An 18,437-nucleotide genomic window follows, 5' to 3' on the forward strand; every position below is an offset into this window, starting at 1 on the left:
TTGAATGTAAATAAATAAGACATTGTATATATGTATAGTATCCCATTTTTGTAAATTCTGTTTCTTAAGTGAAATATGTGAAAAAAAATTGAAACAGGAACTACATCAAAAGATTAACTGCTTGTTTCTGGCTTGAAGGATTATGATTTTAAGCTTTTCTATTATTCCATTTTGAACATGTATATGTACATAATACACACAAGGAACAAACATTAAATAAAGTTATTTTTAGTGGTGCAGTAGTCATGTAGGGTTTTATTTATTGTTTAGCATGTAGAGTTTTAGATAACTGATTTATTCCTGAGGTAGCTTTTGTCATCATTATTATCTGTCTTACCTACTTTGTTAGGCACGTTGTGAGGTTATAAAGAGAGAAACATATCTATATTTTATAAATTGTAAAGCCCTGTGGAAATGTATGAAAGAAAACACAGTGTTCTGCAGAAATCAGGAGAGATCATCTTTTTTGTAAAGCTTGCGTAGTAGCCTTTTGGTTGTTTCTGGATTGATAGTGGTGTTTTAATAGCGTTGATGGTCCACACATTTAAGGTATTATAAGGAGTTAACATTTATCCTTGTAAGTTTTTTAAAGATCCTATTCTGTTACTAATTTATTAGAATTTAAAATGGTATCTAATGGCATCATTCATATAATTTGTCTACCAGGCATGGATGGGCAGAAGCCTTTATGAGTATCAGAAGTTCACATATCAAATACATCTGCCCACATGCGTAAGTATTTTAACCTTTACATTTGTGATTCAGAATCTGGAAAGGAATAATTGTGATAGCTTTACTTTCTTAGAAAAGCATTTGATTATAATTTTTTTAAAAATTTTATTTATTATGCATGAGAGACAGAGAGAGAGACAGAGGCAGACAGAGGCAGAGGGAGAAGTCCATGCAGGGAGCCCGACATGGGACTTGATCCCAGGTCTCCAAGATCCCACCCTGGGCTGAAGGTGGCACCAAACCGCTGAGCCACCGGGGCTGCCCTATGATTTGTTTTTATCTTTTTAAATATTCAGTTTGAAAGTAAAGTTTAGTAAATTCTTTAAAACTAAACTGGTAACTTAGCTACATAGAACTTTTTTCTTTTTTGTTGGGAGATTTAAAATAATGCTTTCTTGGAGATCATTTGAACTCAGAGCTAGAAAAATTCTTTAACATATACAAACACCTGAGAGCTAAGGTATCTGTGGGGTATCTCTGAAGGGGATTTATTTACTTGACAGGTTTGTGAGAGAGCTTTATTTACTATGTGGAAAATACTCCTAAATTTTATCAGATAAAGGCAACGTGATATACTGTGGAAAGAACACAGGTTTTGAAGTCTGATAGATTTGGTTTCAAATTCTGAAAAATGTTTTTGTATGTCAGAAACTATATAAAGTTTGAGCAAACTCAGAAAATTGTTGAGATTGGCAAGGGTTTAGGTCAAAAGGTTGCTGAGAAACAATAGCTGTGGAGAAGACAAATGGGATTAGATTCATGCTAGTAGGTAAGTAATTCATCCTCAGAAGTGGTCGTAGCAGTAGAGCTGATAAATGGGAAAAGAGAATGGAAAGAGGAAAAGTATCTGATTAGGTAAGAAATATCCTGAAATAGAAGGTTTACCTGACTTCTGTAGGCTAATACTGTGGCTGAATACTATGGCAAGGATGGCTGTGTCCTCTATTATTCTGATTCAATTAAGAGACAGAATTCTTGGTTATGTTAGAATTTTTGCTGTAATTGACCCCAGGATTCATTTGATTTAAGGCTATTTCCCAATCTAGGGAAGTTCATATTCTCAAAGAATTGATAAGATTTTTTTTTTGATAAGATTTTATAACCACTAAGCTAGACTCATTTCATGAGTTAGGAGGATAGTGATTAGATGTAGTTCCAGTGTATATATTTTTCTTTCCTTTTGGGCCTAGAGCTACATTCAGGTTATCCAGATTTTTCACCATTTGTGTTGGGTGTAGTGGACACTTAGGCAAGACTTATATTTCTCATACTTATTTAGAGGTCTCTAATAACTAAGTATATAGATAAAACTTAGAAAATAAGCAAAAATGCAATCTGACCATTTGGTAAATTGCTGGTTTCCTTATACCCTTAGCCAGAGTCTCCTATTTTATACATTTCCAACTGTCTTGGGTACTTGTTTTCCTTGTCGTGTCTGGTTTGAAAGTTACTAAATAAGGGTGTTGAAGGGGATTTCTGGGTGGCCCAGCGGTTTAGCGCCTGCCTTTGGCCCAGGGCGTGATCCTGGAGTCCCACATTGGGCTCCCTGCGTGGAGCCTCCTTCTTTCTCCCTCTGCCTGTGTCTCTGCCTCTCTCTCTCTTCTCTCTGTCTCTGTCTCTCATGAATAAATAAAATCTTTAAAAATAAATAAATAAATAAGGGTGTTGGAAAAGAAAAATGTTTTTTATTTGCCAAACTTAGTCTTTTCCTGCTGTTGTTCCATCTTCAGAACACATCTAGAGGATATGTAGAAAAAATGACACAGGTGTGGATGTGGTGACACAGTTTATACATTAAAATTGTAGCATACGGTTTTGTGTAAGCCTCAAGTAATCACCTATCCTTAATTGATGGAATCTATCAGGTGTTATGCCTTGTTACATTACCCTGATTTTGCCTTTTTTTTTCTTTGCTGTGTAGACCAGTTATGCCTATAACATTGAATATGAACATGGCTATGCCTTCTTGGTAAGTAAGAATTATTCAATAAGAACTTTTTATTTATACTTATTTGATTTTTTTAAAATTTTGGGTTTTTTGTTTTTTTTTTTTTTTACTGGAAGTGCTTTTGCATGTAGCAACTTTAATTAGCTATTTTTAGGTTGCAAAGTTATAGAATTAATTTTAACTGTAAACTTTTAAGTTTAACCTTAAAGTTTTGTATTTTTTAAAGTTAGGGGTAAACTTAAGGAGCTGCACCAGTAGGTACAGAAATAGGAGGAAATGGGTAAACACAAATATTGTAGAAAATATCTCCTACTGCTTGATAAACCTTTGCTGGTTTCAATGACCCAGCATTTGAATGACCCCCATGTAGCATACACTCTGATTAAGCAACAGTTTTTCACCCTTCCAACTTCTTGCCATTCTGGAAAGTTGACAAGTTTTATTTTATTTTATTTTTTTATTTTATTTATTTTTATTTTTAAGATTTTATTTATTTTTTCGTGAGAGACCCACATAGAGAGAGAGAGAGAGAGAGAGAGAGAGAGAGAGAGAGAAAGAAAGAGACGGGCAGAGACACAGGAAGAGGGAGAAGCAGGCTCCATGCTGGGAGCCCAACGTGGGACTCGATTCCAGGTCTCCAGGATCACGCCCCAGGCCAAAGGTGGCACCAAACCACTGAGCCACCCGGGCTGCCCAGTTGACAAATTTTAAAGGAAACCACTTCCTCTTCCACCCTCTCAAGATATTTTCACATTCCCTGTATGTTTTATAGTCAGGAAGTAGAGTCAGTTCTTCATTCCTCTAGGCTACTTCCAATCTATTGTCATCTTGTTTCTCTACTTATTCTCATCCATTTCTGTTCTTTCTTTCTTTCTTTCTTTCTTTCTTTCTTTCTTTTCTTTCTTTCTTTCTTTCTTTCTTTTTCTTTTCTTTTCTTTTCTTTCTTTCTTTCTTTCTTTCTTTCTTTCTTTCTTTCTTTCTTTCTTTTCTTTCTTTTCTTTCTTTCTTTTCTTTCTTTCTTTCACCAGTCAACTTTTATTGGATATTAATTGTGGATTAGGCAATGGAAGGATTCAAGGATGCCAGGCAAAAGTCACGGTCAGGAATGCCAAATGTGCTTCCACACATGTTTGAGCTCCTTGTAAGAACGACAGTAGTTGAAAAGCACATAAGCGGCCAGCACCATAGAAATCCCAGCGGCGCCCCCTTTCTTCACATTGATATACTTGTAATGCTGGTAGTAACCTCTTTGAAATGCTCCAGCAATGCCCTTAGGGGTGAAATCCCGCATCAGCATCCAGCCTGGCAGCTCTCCTAGTTTCACCTTCATGAGCTTCTTTTCCTTCATTGGTACGGATGATGCCATCTTGTCATCCTGGAGTTCTGGGTGTCTGCTCTCTCACCCATTTCTTACCCATGCCTCCACTTCCTTTTTATCTCTTCTGGATTCCTTGCCAACTTTCCCAAGTTCTTGCCTACTTTGGTCTTTAGTTCTTTCATCTTCCTTCTCTGGCAAAATCCCATCCATAACCAGAATTTCCAGCTAATGTTGCTAGTGACAATAATGAAAGAATATAACTTGGAAGAGAAGTGTATAGGGCCAGAGGAAAGCTTCCCTTGGGTCTTTAGTTGGAGGTATCTACAATGTGTGATGAAAAAGTTTTGCAGAATGTGGATAGAACTCAGTATAATACCTGTGCTCAGTATGTGTGAGGTATTGAGAGTGATGTGGTAAAGTCGTTGTGTTCCTTTGGATTGACTTAGGATGCAACAGAAGGGGAGAGGGATGGCTGGAATTTATTGCAAACCTTTTATTTTATTTTTATTCATTTATTTTAAAAAGTATTTTATTTATTTATTCGTGAGAGACACAGGCAGAGGGAGAAGCAGGCTCCATGCAGGGAGCCCAATGTGGGACTCGATCCTGGGACTCCAGGATCATGCCCTGGGCCGAAGGCCACTCAGACCACTGAGCCACCCAGGGATCCCTATTGCAAACTTTTTAGAGAAGTATGCATTGAGAATTCCTGCTCAGCTGTAGATTGGACTAGGTATTTTCTTAGATGTTCTTACCCTGAGGTTATGTGGCATTGTGATTTTTTAACATCAGAATCTGTATCTGATTGGTGAAAGGAACACATAAAATGTCAGATTCACATATTTAAGTTTTTCGTCTCTGTAGACATTTTAATTTGAGTTTCATGTTCATGGCTAGCCCTTTTTGTCCAGACTGCCCTGAGTTTAGTAAAACATACCATGATTGCATTTTTTTATAATCAAATAGCTTTTAAGATTTTGCCTTATTTTCCAGGTTTGATATTTTTGGGCTTTCACCAGATTCACAGGAGGATGAACCTGGAATTAAACAGGCAGCAGAAAATGGTAAGTACAGAAACATTTTATAAAGACAAGAACATTCTTATTTAGTAGGTTAAATGATTTTATTGATGTGAATGAAATAAGATACAATTATATAAACTTAGAAGGTGATCTGATCACTCTCTAACTTGTTTGCCACTATGGCCACTTGGACTCCCTTAACTATAAATGAAGAGGTGATTGGGAAGACTGGCCTTTATTAAACTTCGTCTCTGTTTTGCTTTGATTTATATAGGGTAATGGAAAAAATAGCAATTTAATAGTTGTGGCCAGTTATCTTCACTAAGAAGACTTGAAATAAGGATGGGTATAGTGATAGAATCCTATAGATTGTAATTTATGTTGGTTAATTTTAGTGTGATAATAATAATAGATGCCACTGATTGAACACTTCAGCTATTAAATCAGATAATTCTTGTAAGTCATCTCTTTTAACATTCTATGGCATAAGTATTAGCTCTACTTTACAGAATCTCCAAAGTGTGTTCTCTGGTTGGTATTCCATGCTTCTTATGAACATGATAATTCCGTTTATTTTTAGGATGAAAGCATGGAAGAATACTAGTTATTGGGAGAAATCTGGTTTTAGAAAATGTATAGAGGCATCCTTGTGTATGTGTGTGTGGGGGGGGATTGACTTGAGAGTACTCGGGTGGGGGCACAACAGATATTGATGAAATAAGCCTGGCTATGAATTTATAATTGCAGAAGTGATATGTACCTGGGAGTTATTTCATACTCTTTCTATTTTTATATTTGTTTGAAAATTTCCAAAATAGCTTAAAAACTAGTAGGGTCCTTCTAAAAAATCTTTTTAAATATTTTATTTATTTATTAGAGAGAGAGAGAGAGTTATGAGCAGGGTGGGAGGCAGAGGGAGAAGCAGATTCCCCACTGAACAGGGAGCCCCATGCGAGGCTCCATCCCAGGCTTCTAGGATCGTGACCTGAGCCGAAGGCAGCTGCTTAACTGACGAAACCACCCAGGCGCCCCTAAAGATCTTTTTAAAGACGAACTCTTAAAAACTTTAAAACAGGGAAGATACAATGTATTGGAGTTTTGGGACCATTAAAGCAAGAACACTGGCTTTTAGGATCATCAAAAAGTAAATCAAGTTGAGAATCCTAGAGCTAGGATTTTGTCAAACAATAATAGATGACAAAAATAGGTATTGGATTTGGGAGTGAGTTATTGGACTGTGTGGAAGATAGAGAGGGGTGAGGCCTTGTGGAGAAGACTGTTAGGTCTGGTGAGCTCCATCGTAGTGATACAGTTGGCCTGTGACATACTTGCCCTTTCTTTCCTCTACAAGGTGATGATGTATTATTGGAGAAAGTGAGGCTCAGATTCAGAGAGCTAGGAAAGAATGGAGCCTCTGTTTGAGGCCTACAGGAGTATGCTCCTGAACAAAGAAGAGATTGCTCAGGTTAGGTCCAGGGAGCACAGTGGTGCCCTCACCCTTAAGCAAAAGGTGATTGAAATTAGAATGCCCTGCTCTACCGCTGAGGGCTGTCTTTAGTTATCTCAGTGGTTGGTGTCACCTTGATGAGTAAAGTTTTGTGAACTCAGGGGAAGTGGCTCCAATAGCTTGCCAGCTGGCCAGCAGCTAACATTCCCTAGGCCCTTACCTGAGCCTTCCCTCCTCACAACTGGGCCTTTACTGCCACTTCTTTTTATTTTTTTTTCTTTAGGATTTTATTTGTTTGTTTAAGAAAGTGAGCGAGCATGCGTGTGTGTGCACACGCGTGCGCATAAGCAATGAGGAGGAACAGAGGGAGAGGGGCAAGTTGACTGCACTAAGTGCAGAACCTGACTTGGGGTTTGATCTCACAATTCTGAGACCATGACCTGAGCCAAGAGTTGCCACCTAACTAACTAAGCCACTCAGGTGCCCCCTATTTCTGCCACTTCTGCAGCCTCCATCTGACTGAGGCTGTACAGTCTCCCCTAAATAAATCCCTCACATTTCTTGTCACTTCTTTTATTTCTTAAATTCTTTTTTACTGTTCTCTAGGCCATTCTTCCCTACCATAGTCAGAACATTGCTGTTCATACCTATTCTAACTAAGAATTAAACTTTATATAAAAATAAATTTTTATTTGGGCATTTGTTTTTGCAGTGTTTTAAAAAGCAGATTTTTAGTTTTTAAGAAACAGGAAATATGAAGTTGGAAGTTTAATCTTAAAAATGAAACAGGGCAACTGGGTGGCTCAGTGAGTTAAGCATCTGCCTTCGGCTCAGGTCATACTCCCAGGGTCCTGGAATCGAGTCCCACATCGGGCTCACTGCTCAGTGGGGAGGCTGCTTCTCCCTCTCCCTCTCCTCCCCCCACTATGCTCTCACTTGCTATCTTTCTCTCTAAGGAATAAATTTAAAAATCTTTAAAAAAAATGAAACTCTTGAACATATCTAAAAATGAAAGGACATAATTTGTAAAAGGTGCAGTTATTAAAAAACACAGGACAGATTATAAAGAAAAAGGAAATTCTAGGAGTCACCAAGTTTTATAGTTAATGATTGTGTCAAAGTATTTTGCAGAAGCAGAAGAACTCATTTGATTTTGTTTTCCTGCATCATTTTACTGACTATAGGAAAAATTAGTACTATAGTTTTTAAAATAATAGAATGAACTTTTTAAACACTGTAGATCACAAACCATGTAATCTATTTTATTTATATTTTAAAGCGGCAACTTTTAGTTACAAATTTCTATGATTCATTGAAGAGAGAAAAATATAAATGTATATGAGTAGAATTGACCATAAATAAAAGAATATCCATTGATAAGAGAAAGAACTGTTGTTTACAAATTACATAAGAAATAATTGAACAGTTTAAGCAACCCCTGCAAAATGAGTTTTATAATGAAAATACATTCTAGTTTTGTATTTTAGTGTAGGGCGTTTTAAGTTTTTCACTTGTTTCAATGTTTAATATACTGTGTATTTTTTTGTAATTAATTTCACCCTATTTAAAATGGTACGTTTAGACATAACTTTGAAAGTATTAGTGATTTAATTTTATGTTGTTTTTAGTAAAAGCTTTGATAGAGCAAGAGGTGAAGAATGGCATCCCTTCTAACAGAATTGTTTTGGGAGGATTTTCTCAGGTAAGGTAAAGTTTGGGTGATTTATCTAGGAGTCTGGGGATTCTGTCCCTTTCTATGGAGGAGTTGTGTTTTTTGTTGTTGTTCTTTTGTTGTTTTTTTTTTTTTTTACAGTGTTACAGAATCTGATATACTATTATCTTTACTATTTCTTTAATGCTGAATTAAGTTTGGACTGAATATAGTTAATTATGAGAACGTACTCTTTTGCTTTTCTAGTTCTCTTTCCAGCAATTGCCTTCAACTTCTAGATTATGTCTTGAAGATCTATTTATTAATAAGTAAATTGATTGGAACTGGGAATGTATTTTCTTAAAATAATTAGCACACATAGATATCTAAGTTGACACTGTATACCCCTATAAACAAAACTCTAATACACACAGGTATAACTCCCCTGTCCTAGGAAGAAACTACTGTTGGAACAATAAGGTAGAAAACAAGAGAATTTCTTCCTTCTTTTTGTCACAGATCCTGTGGTTGAACCCCATGGACTCCCCTGCAATCCTCTTGGGGCAAAATCCAAGTAGGGGCTCCCACAAAGTGACCCATGATGCCAAGGGTTGCTGATTGTTCCCCCTGGGTTCTCTTCTCCCACTGCAGGAACCAAAAGCTCTGGGGAGACTCTTTGGGTGGGGACCTCACTGGCTCGGGAGAGGGGCAATGTGACCAGTGTGTAGCTGCTTCTCTTACCTTTTAGTGTGGTCTGTTGTATCTCTGTGCAGAGGGATGCCTCAGTTCCCCCAGCCCCATCTGTATATTAGGATTCTCTCAGTGATGTTCTGTCAGTGATTACATGTTTGTTTTTGTAAGAGGGAGCAAAGTTAGGAATGACCTATGTCCCATTTGCTGATGTCACTCTATCATCTTTCCTTTTTTTGTCTTGTAAAATAGATTTTAGGGGTGTCTGGGTGGCTCAGTTGGTTAATCATGAACCCAGGGTCCTGGGATCCAGCCTGGCATTGCACTCTCTGCTCTACAGGAAGTCTGCTTGTCCGTCTCCCTCTGCCTGCTGCTCCCCCTGCTTGTGTGTATTCTCTCTCTCTCTCTTTGTGTCTCTGTCAAATAAATAAAATCTTTTAAAAATAATAGACTTTAGATTTAAATATATGATGTTTATTTTTGGCGTCTTCTTTTTTTTGTAGTTTTTCTCCTACCTTCTATCCTTTTTCTGCAGTCGTAATTACCTTGTATTGACCTTACATCTCTATTTCAGCTTATTGCATGTTTACTTTGTCACCTATCCCCAAATTTCTCAGCTTCCAATCTGTAAATCTTCTAAATCAACAACTTCGTGTTCATACTACCTGAATTAGGACAATGTCAGAATTACGGAATTGTTTAAAAGTTAGGATTCAGTAGAAAGATGTGTTGTTGATACAATAAAAAGATATTACTGATTTGGTGTTTGTTAAAGTTCAGGATAAGGTCAGTTGTAATACATTTGTGACATAAATGTAGGTACAGAAATGAATGCTTGATCTGAAAAAGAAGCTAATGTAGGAGACTGTATAGTTAAGATTCGTTGATTACAGTTTACAGAAGGGAATTCATACCTTAAGCAAGAAAGAGTTATGAGTTTGTGGAATATCAGGAAAACCAAGGATGAAAATGAAGCAGGGCCTCAGGAAATAGCCAAGACTTAGAAAGCCGTCATGACTTTCTCTGCATCTCCTGTTTTTCTGCCCATCTGCTTCATTTGCCTCTTCATCTACAGTTGGCACTTTCCACCTTTGCAGCCTATAGCTTTTCCAGTTCTGAGTTTATGGGCTACTGTTCCAGCCATGCAGAGAGACAGACTGACAGTCACTATCCCAATTTCAAGATCTTAAGAAAAGGGACATAACCATCTTGGATGATGAGAAAGAATCTTAAGTTCCTATGGGGACCATAGGCATGGTCATGGTGACATGGCATCCAGATGACTAATGGGAATCCAGTTCCCAGAGCGCAGTGTATTGTAAGCTGGATAGGCAGATACTCTGGAGATGTCTATTACAGAGTTCTTCTTATCTTGAATTTTTGTTGTAGGAAAGACTACCAACTTAAGACTAAGTTTGATTTTATACCTAAGACTTTTCAGAGGAGAAAATAACTATAAATCGAGAATATTCCTAAGGCAGTTATAAGTACATTTAAGTATACAATTAACTGTTTCTTGACTGACTGGGTGGTTGCTATGTTCTCACAGTGGTCTTCAGTGTAGGGAATCATGTCCTAAAGGACATCTGTATTTCTGCTAGCTTGCTTGATGTGATTTGAAATCAATCAGCCAGGTTGATCTTTTTTTTTTTTTCTTTAATGGTCATTATCAGTAACAAGAAACCTGTTTAAGTTGCTGTTAGCAACTTGCTGCAATGTGTATTAACTTTTCTCTGTTTGTCTTTCCAGGGAGGAGCTTTATCTTTATACACTGCTCTTACCACACAGCAGAAACTGGCTGGTGTCACTGCACTAAGTTGCTGGCTTCCACTCCGGGCTTCATTTCCACAGGTAGCCAGACTGGTACTTGCAACATTAGATTACTGAACTAAAAGATCACAGATAATGTTGACAACAGGTTCATTTTTTTTAAGTTAATAAACTATATATTTTTAAAGATTTATTAATATATTCATGAGAGACAGAGAGAGAGAGAGAGAGAGAGAGAGGCAGAGACACAGACACAGGGAGAAGCAGGCTCCATGCAGGGAGCCTGACGCAGGACTTGATCCCAAGTCTCCAGGATCACGCCCTGGGCTGAAGGTGGCGCTAAACCACTGAGCCACTCAGGCTGCCCAATAAACTATATTTTTAAAGAAGTTCTAGGTTCACAGCAAAATTGAGCAGAAAGCACAGAAAGTTCCCATTTGTGCACAGGCAGGCTATGGATACCCCGTAGCAGTGTGGTACATTTGTTATAATCATGTAAGCCTGCACTGACACGTAATCATCACCCAAAGCCCGTAGTTCACATCAGTCATCCTTTTTTTCTTTCTTTTTAAAGATTATTTATTTATTTATTTATTTATTTATGAGAGGCACAGAGAAAGAGAGGCAGAGACATAGGCAGAGGAAGAAGCAGGCTCCATGCAGAGAGCCTGATGTGGGACTCGATCCCGGGTCTCCAGGATCATGCCATGGGCCGAAGAGGGCACTAAACTGCTGAGCCCCCCGGGCTGCCCTCAGTCATCCTTTTTTAAAAAGAATTTTCTTGGACTTTCATGATGTACTACTAGGCATTATCTGTTTACTACACTATCTTTATTGTGGATTCCCTAGAATGGAGTAAGAAATAAGTCCTTTTGTCATAAATCTTATATTTGAAGTGTTTAATATGTATATTTAAAATGTACATATGGGGATCCCTGGGTGGCGCAGCGGTTTGGCGCCTGCCTTTGGCCCAGGGCGTGATCCTGGAGACCCGGGATCGAATCCCACATCAGGCTCCCGGTGCATGGAGCCTGCTTCTCCCTCCGCCTGTGTCTCTGCCTCTCTCTCTCTCTCTGTGACTATCATAAATAAATAAAAATTAAAATAAAAAAAAAAAACATAAAATGTACATATTTAAAAAAATAAAATAAAATAAAATGTACATATTTAAAAATGCATCAAAAACAATTTTTATATATAGAAATAATATGTTTGAATATTTAGTATTTTTACTGCCCTACAACAAAATTTTACCATAGAATAGAATTTCTAAGTACTCAATAGTGTAAAGCAATCTATAATATGCATGAGAGAAGTGGACATTTATTTTCAAATTCATCTTTAAATATAGGATTTTTTTCCTCATCACTATATAGTAATTCTTTGGTGTCTTACACATACTAAGTGCTGTTTATTAACCATCTTATTTAAATCAATTAAATAAGAACTGAGAATATCATGATTTAGCTAAAATATAACTCTCATCTCAAGACACTTGTGAACATATAAAGAATAAGATACAGTCTGCTTCAAGGAACCAATTCATTGGGAAAACAATAATACAAGACAGGGTAATCATATGCCCTATAAAAGTTAAAATATTTAGAGTTGTAGGGAGTATAGGGATAGAAGGAATTTTATTTTTGTGGCCGAATAGAACCTATGGTATAAGTAATAACATATTGTATGTACATATCTATTTATAGTTGTAAATGCCTGGCATGATACTCTATAATTGGGTAAATAATACTAGTTTTCTTTTCTTTTTGCAGGGTCCTATCAGTGGTGTTAATAGAGATATTTCTATTCTTCAGTGCCATGGAGATTGCGATTTTTTAGTTCCCCTAACATTTGCTTCTATTACTGCCGAAAAGCTAAAAACATTAGTAAATCCAGCCAATGTAACCTTCAAAACCTATGAAGGCATGATGCACAGTTCATGTCAACAGGTAATTGTTTGGAACCAGTGATTACAGAGACATATTTGCACCTTTTCCATGTAATATATTTAAGATAAGTAACATTTCATTGCTTTGGTGCTTGGAGGAGTTAATTAATGAATTCACATTGAATCATAGGTTGCAGGACTTACATCAGAGTTTATCCAGTTTAATTCAACGAATATTCACTGTTCCTATTACATGCAACTTTTGAACATAATTCATAGACAAAAAACAGCCCTTTTTATTAAAATTTAAGCTAAATAAAATAGGGGAGAAGAATATGTGTCCAAATAATTGTGTAGAAAACAGAATGTGACGTGTTATATTAGAAGTTTTTAGGGGCACCTGGATGGCCCAGTCAGTTAAGCATTTGCCTTCAGCTTGGATCAATGATCCCAGGGTCCTGAAATGGAGCCCTCTGTCAGGCTTCATGCTTGGCAGGGAGTCTGTTTCTCCCTCTGCTTCTGTGTGTTCACTTGCTCTCTCTCTTAAATAAATAAATATTAAAAAAGAGAATAAGTGGGTAGCCTCGGTGGCTCAGTGGTTTAGTGTAGCCTTCGGCCCAGGGTGGGATCCTGGAGACCCCAGATCAGGTCCCGTGTCGGGCTCCCTGCATGGAGCCTGCTTCTCCCTCTGCCTGTGTCTCTGCCTCTCTCTCTCTCTCTCTTTCTCTCTCATGAATAAATAAAATCTTAAAAAAATAAAAGGGAATAAGTGTTTAAAGTTCTTTAAAACACTGAGAAGAGTAAGATTAATTCTATCTTGGGAGTACTGAGATCATGAAGAAAAAGCTAGATTTGGAAGAATGGGTAGGATTTGCATAGCAAGTATATAGAGAAAGGACCATAGGATAGGAAATACGAAAAGCTGGCTGTCCTAGAGCAGGATGCCATTCATAAGGTAGGTACAAGGAACAGTTTTAGGGTAAAAGGAAGGAGATGATACTGGGTTTAGTGAACATACTGGGATTGATGTACCCCCATGCAAAGTGGGAATTTGGAAATACTTGTTTGAAGCTCAATATTGTTAATCACTGAGGAGTTACCATGGGAGAATATCATGAGAAAGAAGCTGAGGGATACACTTTGGGAGGAATTAGGGGGAGTTAGACATTGAATGAGAGTGCAAGAGGAGAGAATTTCAGAATCGTGGGCCACCTGGCTGGGTCAGTCAGAAGACCATGCGACTCTTGATCTTGGAGATGTGAGTTTGAGTCTCTACACATCGGGTGTAGAGATTACACACATACATACACAAACTTCTAAAAAAATTGGTTAGGTTATTTTAGGAAAAAGAATTTCAGGGTGGGAGGGAACAGTGTCACTTAATAAGAGTGAAGGAGGCCTCCATTGGTTTGGTGGCTTGAAAAAGCCTATAATAAAAATTTTCTCATTGCCAGCATTGAGGTAGTCCAGCTTAAAACTGTTGGCAACCACTCTGCCTGGCTGACTCATTTGCTTTAGGGATGGAGAAAAGAGGTAGTGATATGATTTATCCAGAAAGATAAGGAGACCTGGGATTCTAGGCTGTTATTGAGAACATAGTTGAAACTGTATTGAATCCAGAAACCAGGTGGGCTGGCACTCTGAGTATTCAATTCAGCAGGGACTGAGGGTCTTGAGCATTGGTTTTCAAAATATGCTTTCCATCACAAATATCCTGGAGATTAGTAAACATTCAAACACCAGAACTCCAAACTCCACAATTCTGATTCAGCACGTTGAGTGTTAGCAGGTAGACTCAGGCATCTGTAATTGTATGGATGTGGGGTTTTTTTCTTTTCTTTTTTTTCAAGATTTTGTTAGAGAGAACACAGGCGGGGGGAGGCGCAGAGGGAGTGGGAGAAGCAGACTCCCACTGAGCAGGGAGCCCAATTTGGGGCTCAATCCCAGGACCCTGAGATCCTGACCTGAGTTGAAGGCAGACACTTAACCAATTGGGCCACCCAGGCACCCTCATGGATGTGTTTTTAAATTAAAGCTCCATAGGGACACCTGGCTGGCTCAGTTGGTAGAACATGTGGCGTTTTAAGATTGTTTACCTAATCTCTACACTCAATTTGGGGCTGGAATTTAAAACGCCTAGATCAAGATTTGCATACTATTTGCACACTCCAAGCATGCAACTCAATTTCAGGGTTGTGTGGTCAAGCCCCATGTTGCATGTAGAGCTTACCTAAAAAGAAAAGAAAGCTGATGATTCTTTGTGCAGTCATATTGGAGAACATTGGACTAAACAATTAGGAGCAGAAAGTGAAAAGAGGTAAAATGGTGTAGGTGTCATCACCAGGAAAGTTCTAGGACTTTAGAGTGTTGTAAAATAGAGCATTTCTGTGCTGTGGCTTTATTTTCTGACTGATTAAATTATAAGGATGAAGGTTCTTTGTCTTGCTAATTTGTGGGTCTGTGAGGTTAAGCCTTGAAATACTAGAGGCCATAGTAAGAAATTGAGGGGAATGAGAAAACTGAGCCATATGCAGGAGTCTCTAGAAATGTTTCTTTTGTAATACTTGATATATTTTTCATATCTTTCCAGGCCTATCATAGGTACTTGCTGTCTTTCAAATGGTTGGTTGTATGTAAATCCTTGAAAGGCACAAAATGTTTTATGCTATGGATTTAGCCTTTCGTTCTAATGAGGAAAGGTTAAAAGCTAGGTTTTTCCAACCATACTTAGTTGGCCATAATTGTATCCTTAGTGCTACTTCTCTGGATACTTCTAAGCCTCCTTTTCCCCACCCAACCCCTGTATTTTATTTTGTTCAAGTATACTAAAATGCGCAGACCATTTTCATGGGACTGCATAATAGTTGGGAGCTATCATTTGAATGCACAATAGTAATTCTAATCATAGGAAGTGTTCTGAAATTCCTGTTGGAGCGTCATTTCTCTTTTAAAACTTTTCATTTAATTGAAGTAGTAAAAATGTGGTTTCATCATACCTAAGCACACCATCGATTTAGTTGGTATTTTAGTGGGGATTTAATTTCTGATTTTGTAACTGCTTATTAAATCACTTTATTCCAAACAGGAAATGATGGATATCAAGCATTTCATTGATAAACTTTTACCTCCAGTTGATTGATGTCACTAAGAGGCCTTGTGTAGAAGTGCACACCAGCATTGTTACAGTAGAGTATAAACCTTCTCCTGTGCCCAATCTTGAAACTTTTAATGTTTGCAGTGTTAAAATGTTTTGCAAATACCCACCGATGACACAGACTACATAATATCTCCTTGTGGGAAATATGGTCTTTTAAGTTTCTATACATGTATTTGTATAATATGATTCAGAATATACTAGTAATAAAATAAGTGAAGCATCTAAGCTTCTTTTTCCCAAATGTAATTCAGCAAAATAATAAAATATTATAACCAGATTTTTTTATTACATCATTTGAAAATTATTAGTATGCTAAATGAAAATTTGTTAGGTATCAATGAACAGTAAGATATAAATGATTTATGCATGCTGTGACTTAGTCTTTGGACTTACTCCAAAATTACTTAGTCACCATGCATTATCTGTATTTTTATATATGTATTCATTATATACTTAATGATTGTAATACATAATAAGGATCAGATGTTAACTACATTTTCCCCAATAATAGGGATAATGCTTCTAAGATCAGTAAAGAGTAATATTCCTCTCTTCAGTAAATGGCCCTTTTATTTTGGGGACCAGGCTTTACTTTCCCTGATCATTTCTGTTTAATATTTTTTCCTCTCTAGAAATGTGGGTTTTTTTAATCTTTCATAACAGACCAGATATTGCCTCCTTGCCATAGACATCTGCTGCCAATACATGCTGTAATTTGATATTCTGAATCACAGATTTGATGGTATTTAAAGTGTAGTTACACTTATATAAAGAAACCTTTAAACTTCCCACACTACTTATTTCTTAAACTGCACCTTAGTCCAAAGTTAGACCTATATAGTTATTAGAATCTTCGATTTAGATAATGGGAATAATTCTGTGATTATTTTTTCTGTAATTAACTGAAAGAATAAGTAGGTCATATTCTAGTATGTTCTGGAATATTTAAGACAGATCTTAAAAACTAATTTCTAAGATGATTTGCTCTAAAATGATTGTCTTCGTAGCATAGTTTTAGTTTACTTGTACATGTGTTTGAAACCAACTACCGTAGAAAATGAACAGTCCATTAGAAAAATTTGCTTTATTTTTATCTGCCAACGGACTTATTTGAAAACTTCACTTTAGTCAGATGGGTTTATTTTAATTTTTTTGCAAACATAAAAGTAGCAATTACTTGATTTTAGGTAGTTGAATTTTTCAGATTATTAGTAAAAATTACTGGAAAACAAATTTATGGGTGATGGAGATTAATCACAACTCAATACGTATGATGTGGACTGTATAGAATGTTAATAATGAAGCCATATGTTTATGTCTGGATTTAAATTTTTTAAACAATCAGTTACTAAGTCATTTTGCTTTACCTTGAAGAATATAAATTGTTATTTTAGTTATACAAATCAGCAAAATCTAATTTATGGCAGGAAATATTTCGTTGAAATGTTGTGCTGTAATATGGGAAAATGTAAATCTTTTTCATGATTTCTACCAATGTGGAATAAAATTTTAATTCTGACTTTTCTGTGATTGCTTTTTCAAGTACTATTTTTAATATTTGGGTTTGTCTTCAAATGACCGACTATACTGAAAAAGGGAAAATGGCAGTGCAATCATAAGAACATGCATTCAGGAGAGAGTTTTTGATGATGTTATGGTTGTCCTGGAATGGAACAAGGATGAGAAAAGCTTCTCTTGTTACTCAATTTTAATGAGCTAAAAAAATATTCTTAAATTTGGTTCTCAGTGTTTCTGACCTGTTGGAGAAGTTTTGTTTCCAAGTCGCCTCCTTTTGTGCAGTATTCGTGGGATCTTTAGTGTCATGAGTCAGTATCCAAATAGTTTCTTCTTTTTACTGTTGATGTCTAGCATTTCCCAATAAAGGAATCCTTTTCTGTCTCTTAAGCAGTCTTTCATTTTCTGCTTCTGAGTACTTAAAACTGAGTACCAGCTCATCTTTTTGTGAGGTAGCTTGTTCTATTTTTGGGTCACCCTAATGGTAAGGGAGTTTTGTACCAAAATATTGTCTGCAACTTTTAGCCTTCACAGCAGCACCTTATTTTATATGATAATCTTTTATTTCATTATCCTTTTCAACTACTGTGTTCACAGATGTATTCAGTGTGGCATTGTTAATCTCTATTGACAGCAGCAGTGTCTTATGTATATATAAATAATTGGAAAATTTGTCTACTATTGCAATCAGTGTTACTGCTATTTTTAGAAGTAGATATATGATGGGCGCCTGGCTGGCTTAGTAGCATGTGAGTGTTTATCTCAAGGCCATGAGTTCCAGCCCCATGTTGGGTATAGGATTTAATTAAAAAAAAAAAAAAAGTAGTTACATATTTCCACTCCTCTTAACAACATAACATTTCTTTTTGTAAAAATTACTAAAGTGAAAATGTAATTTAAGTAGTTGAGATGTTCTAGGCACTATCCTAAGCATTTTATATCCTTTTTTTTACATTTTTATTTATTTATGAAAGTCACAGAGAGAGAGAGAGAGAGAGAGAGGGGCGCAGAGACATAGGCAGAGGGAGAAGCAGGCTCCATGCACCGGGAGCCCGACGTGGGATTCGATCCCGGGTCTCCAGGATTGTGCCCTGGGCCAAAGGCAGGCGCTAAACCGCTGTGCCACCCAGGGATCCCTATCCTTTATTAATATAACCCTTACATCAACTTTTATTTTTTTTAAAGATTTTATTTATTCATGAGAGACACAGACTGAGAGAGAGCCAGAAACACGGGCAAAGGGAGAAGCAGGCTTCCCTCAGGGAGCCCCAATGCGATCCTGGACCCCAGGATCACGAC

At 37.0% G+C, this 18,437-nt stretch overlaps 1 protein-coding gene across 9 annotated transcripts in view; it reads left to right on the forward strand.

Moving 5' to 3' along the window:
• Window positions 1–17,142, forward strand: part of LYPLA1 (lysophospholipase 1) — a 35,908-nt gene extending 18,766 nt beyond the window's left edge. For 4 of the 9 annotated variants that reach the window (XM_041769543.1, XM_041769537.1, XM_041769534.1 and 1 more), the window contains exons 3-9: window positions 667–732; window positions 2,654–2,701; window positions 4,992–5,062; window positions 8,096–8,169; window positions 10,558–10,659; window positions 12,351–12,527; window positions 15,552–17,142. In XM_041769543.1, the coding sequence (XP_041625477.1) occupies window positions 689–732; window positions 2,654–2,701; window positions 4,992–5,062; window positions 8,096–8,169; window positions 10,558–10,659; window positions 12,351–12,527; window positions 15,552–15,605 (570 nt within the window). In that variant the 5' untranslated portion in view covers window positions 667–688 and the 3' untranslated portion in view covers window positions 15,606–17,142. The remainder of the gene's footprint in view (window positions 1–666; window positions 733–2,653; window positions 2,702–4,991; window positions 5,063–8,095; window positions 8,170–10,557; window positions 10,660–12,350; window positions 12,528–15,551) is intronic. The other 5 variants (XM_041769539.1, XM_041769535.1, XM_041769544.1 and 2 more) reach the window with 2 other exon arrangements.
• The last annotated feature ends 1,295 nt before the right edge of the window (window positions 17,143–18,437 follow it).

Source organism: Vulpes lagopus, chromosome 9 (assembly GCF_018345385.1).
Source record: "Vulpes lagopus strain Blue_001 chromosome 9, ASM1834538v1, whole genome shotgun sequence".
NCBI lineage: Eukaryota > Metazoa > Chordata > Mammalia > Carnivora > Canidae > Vulpes > Vulpes lagopus.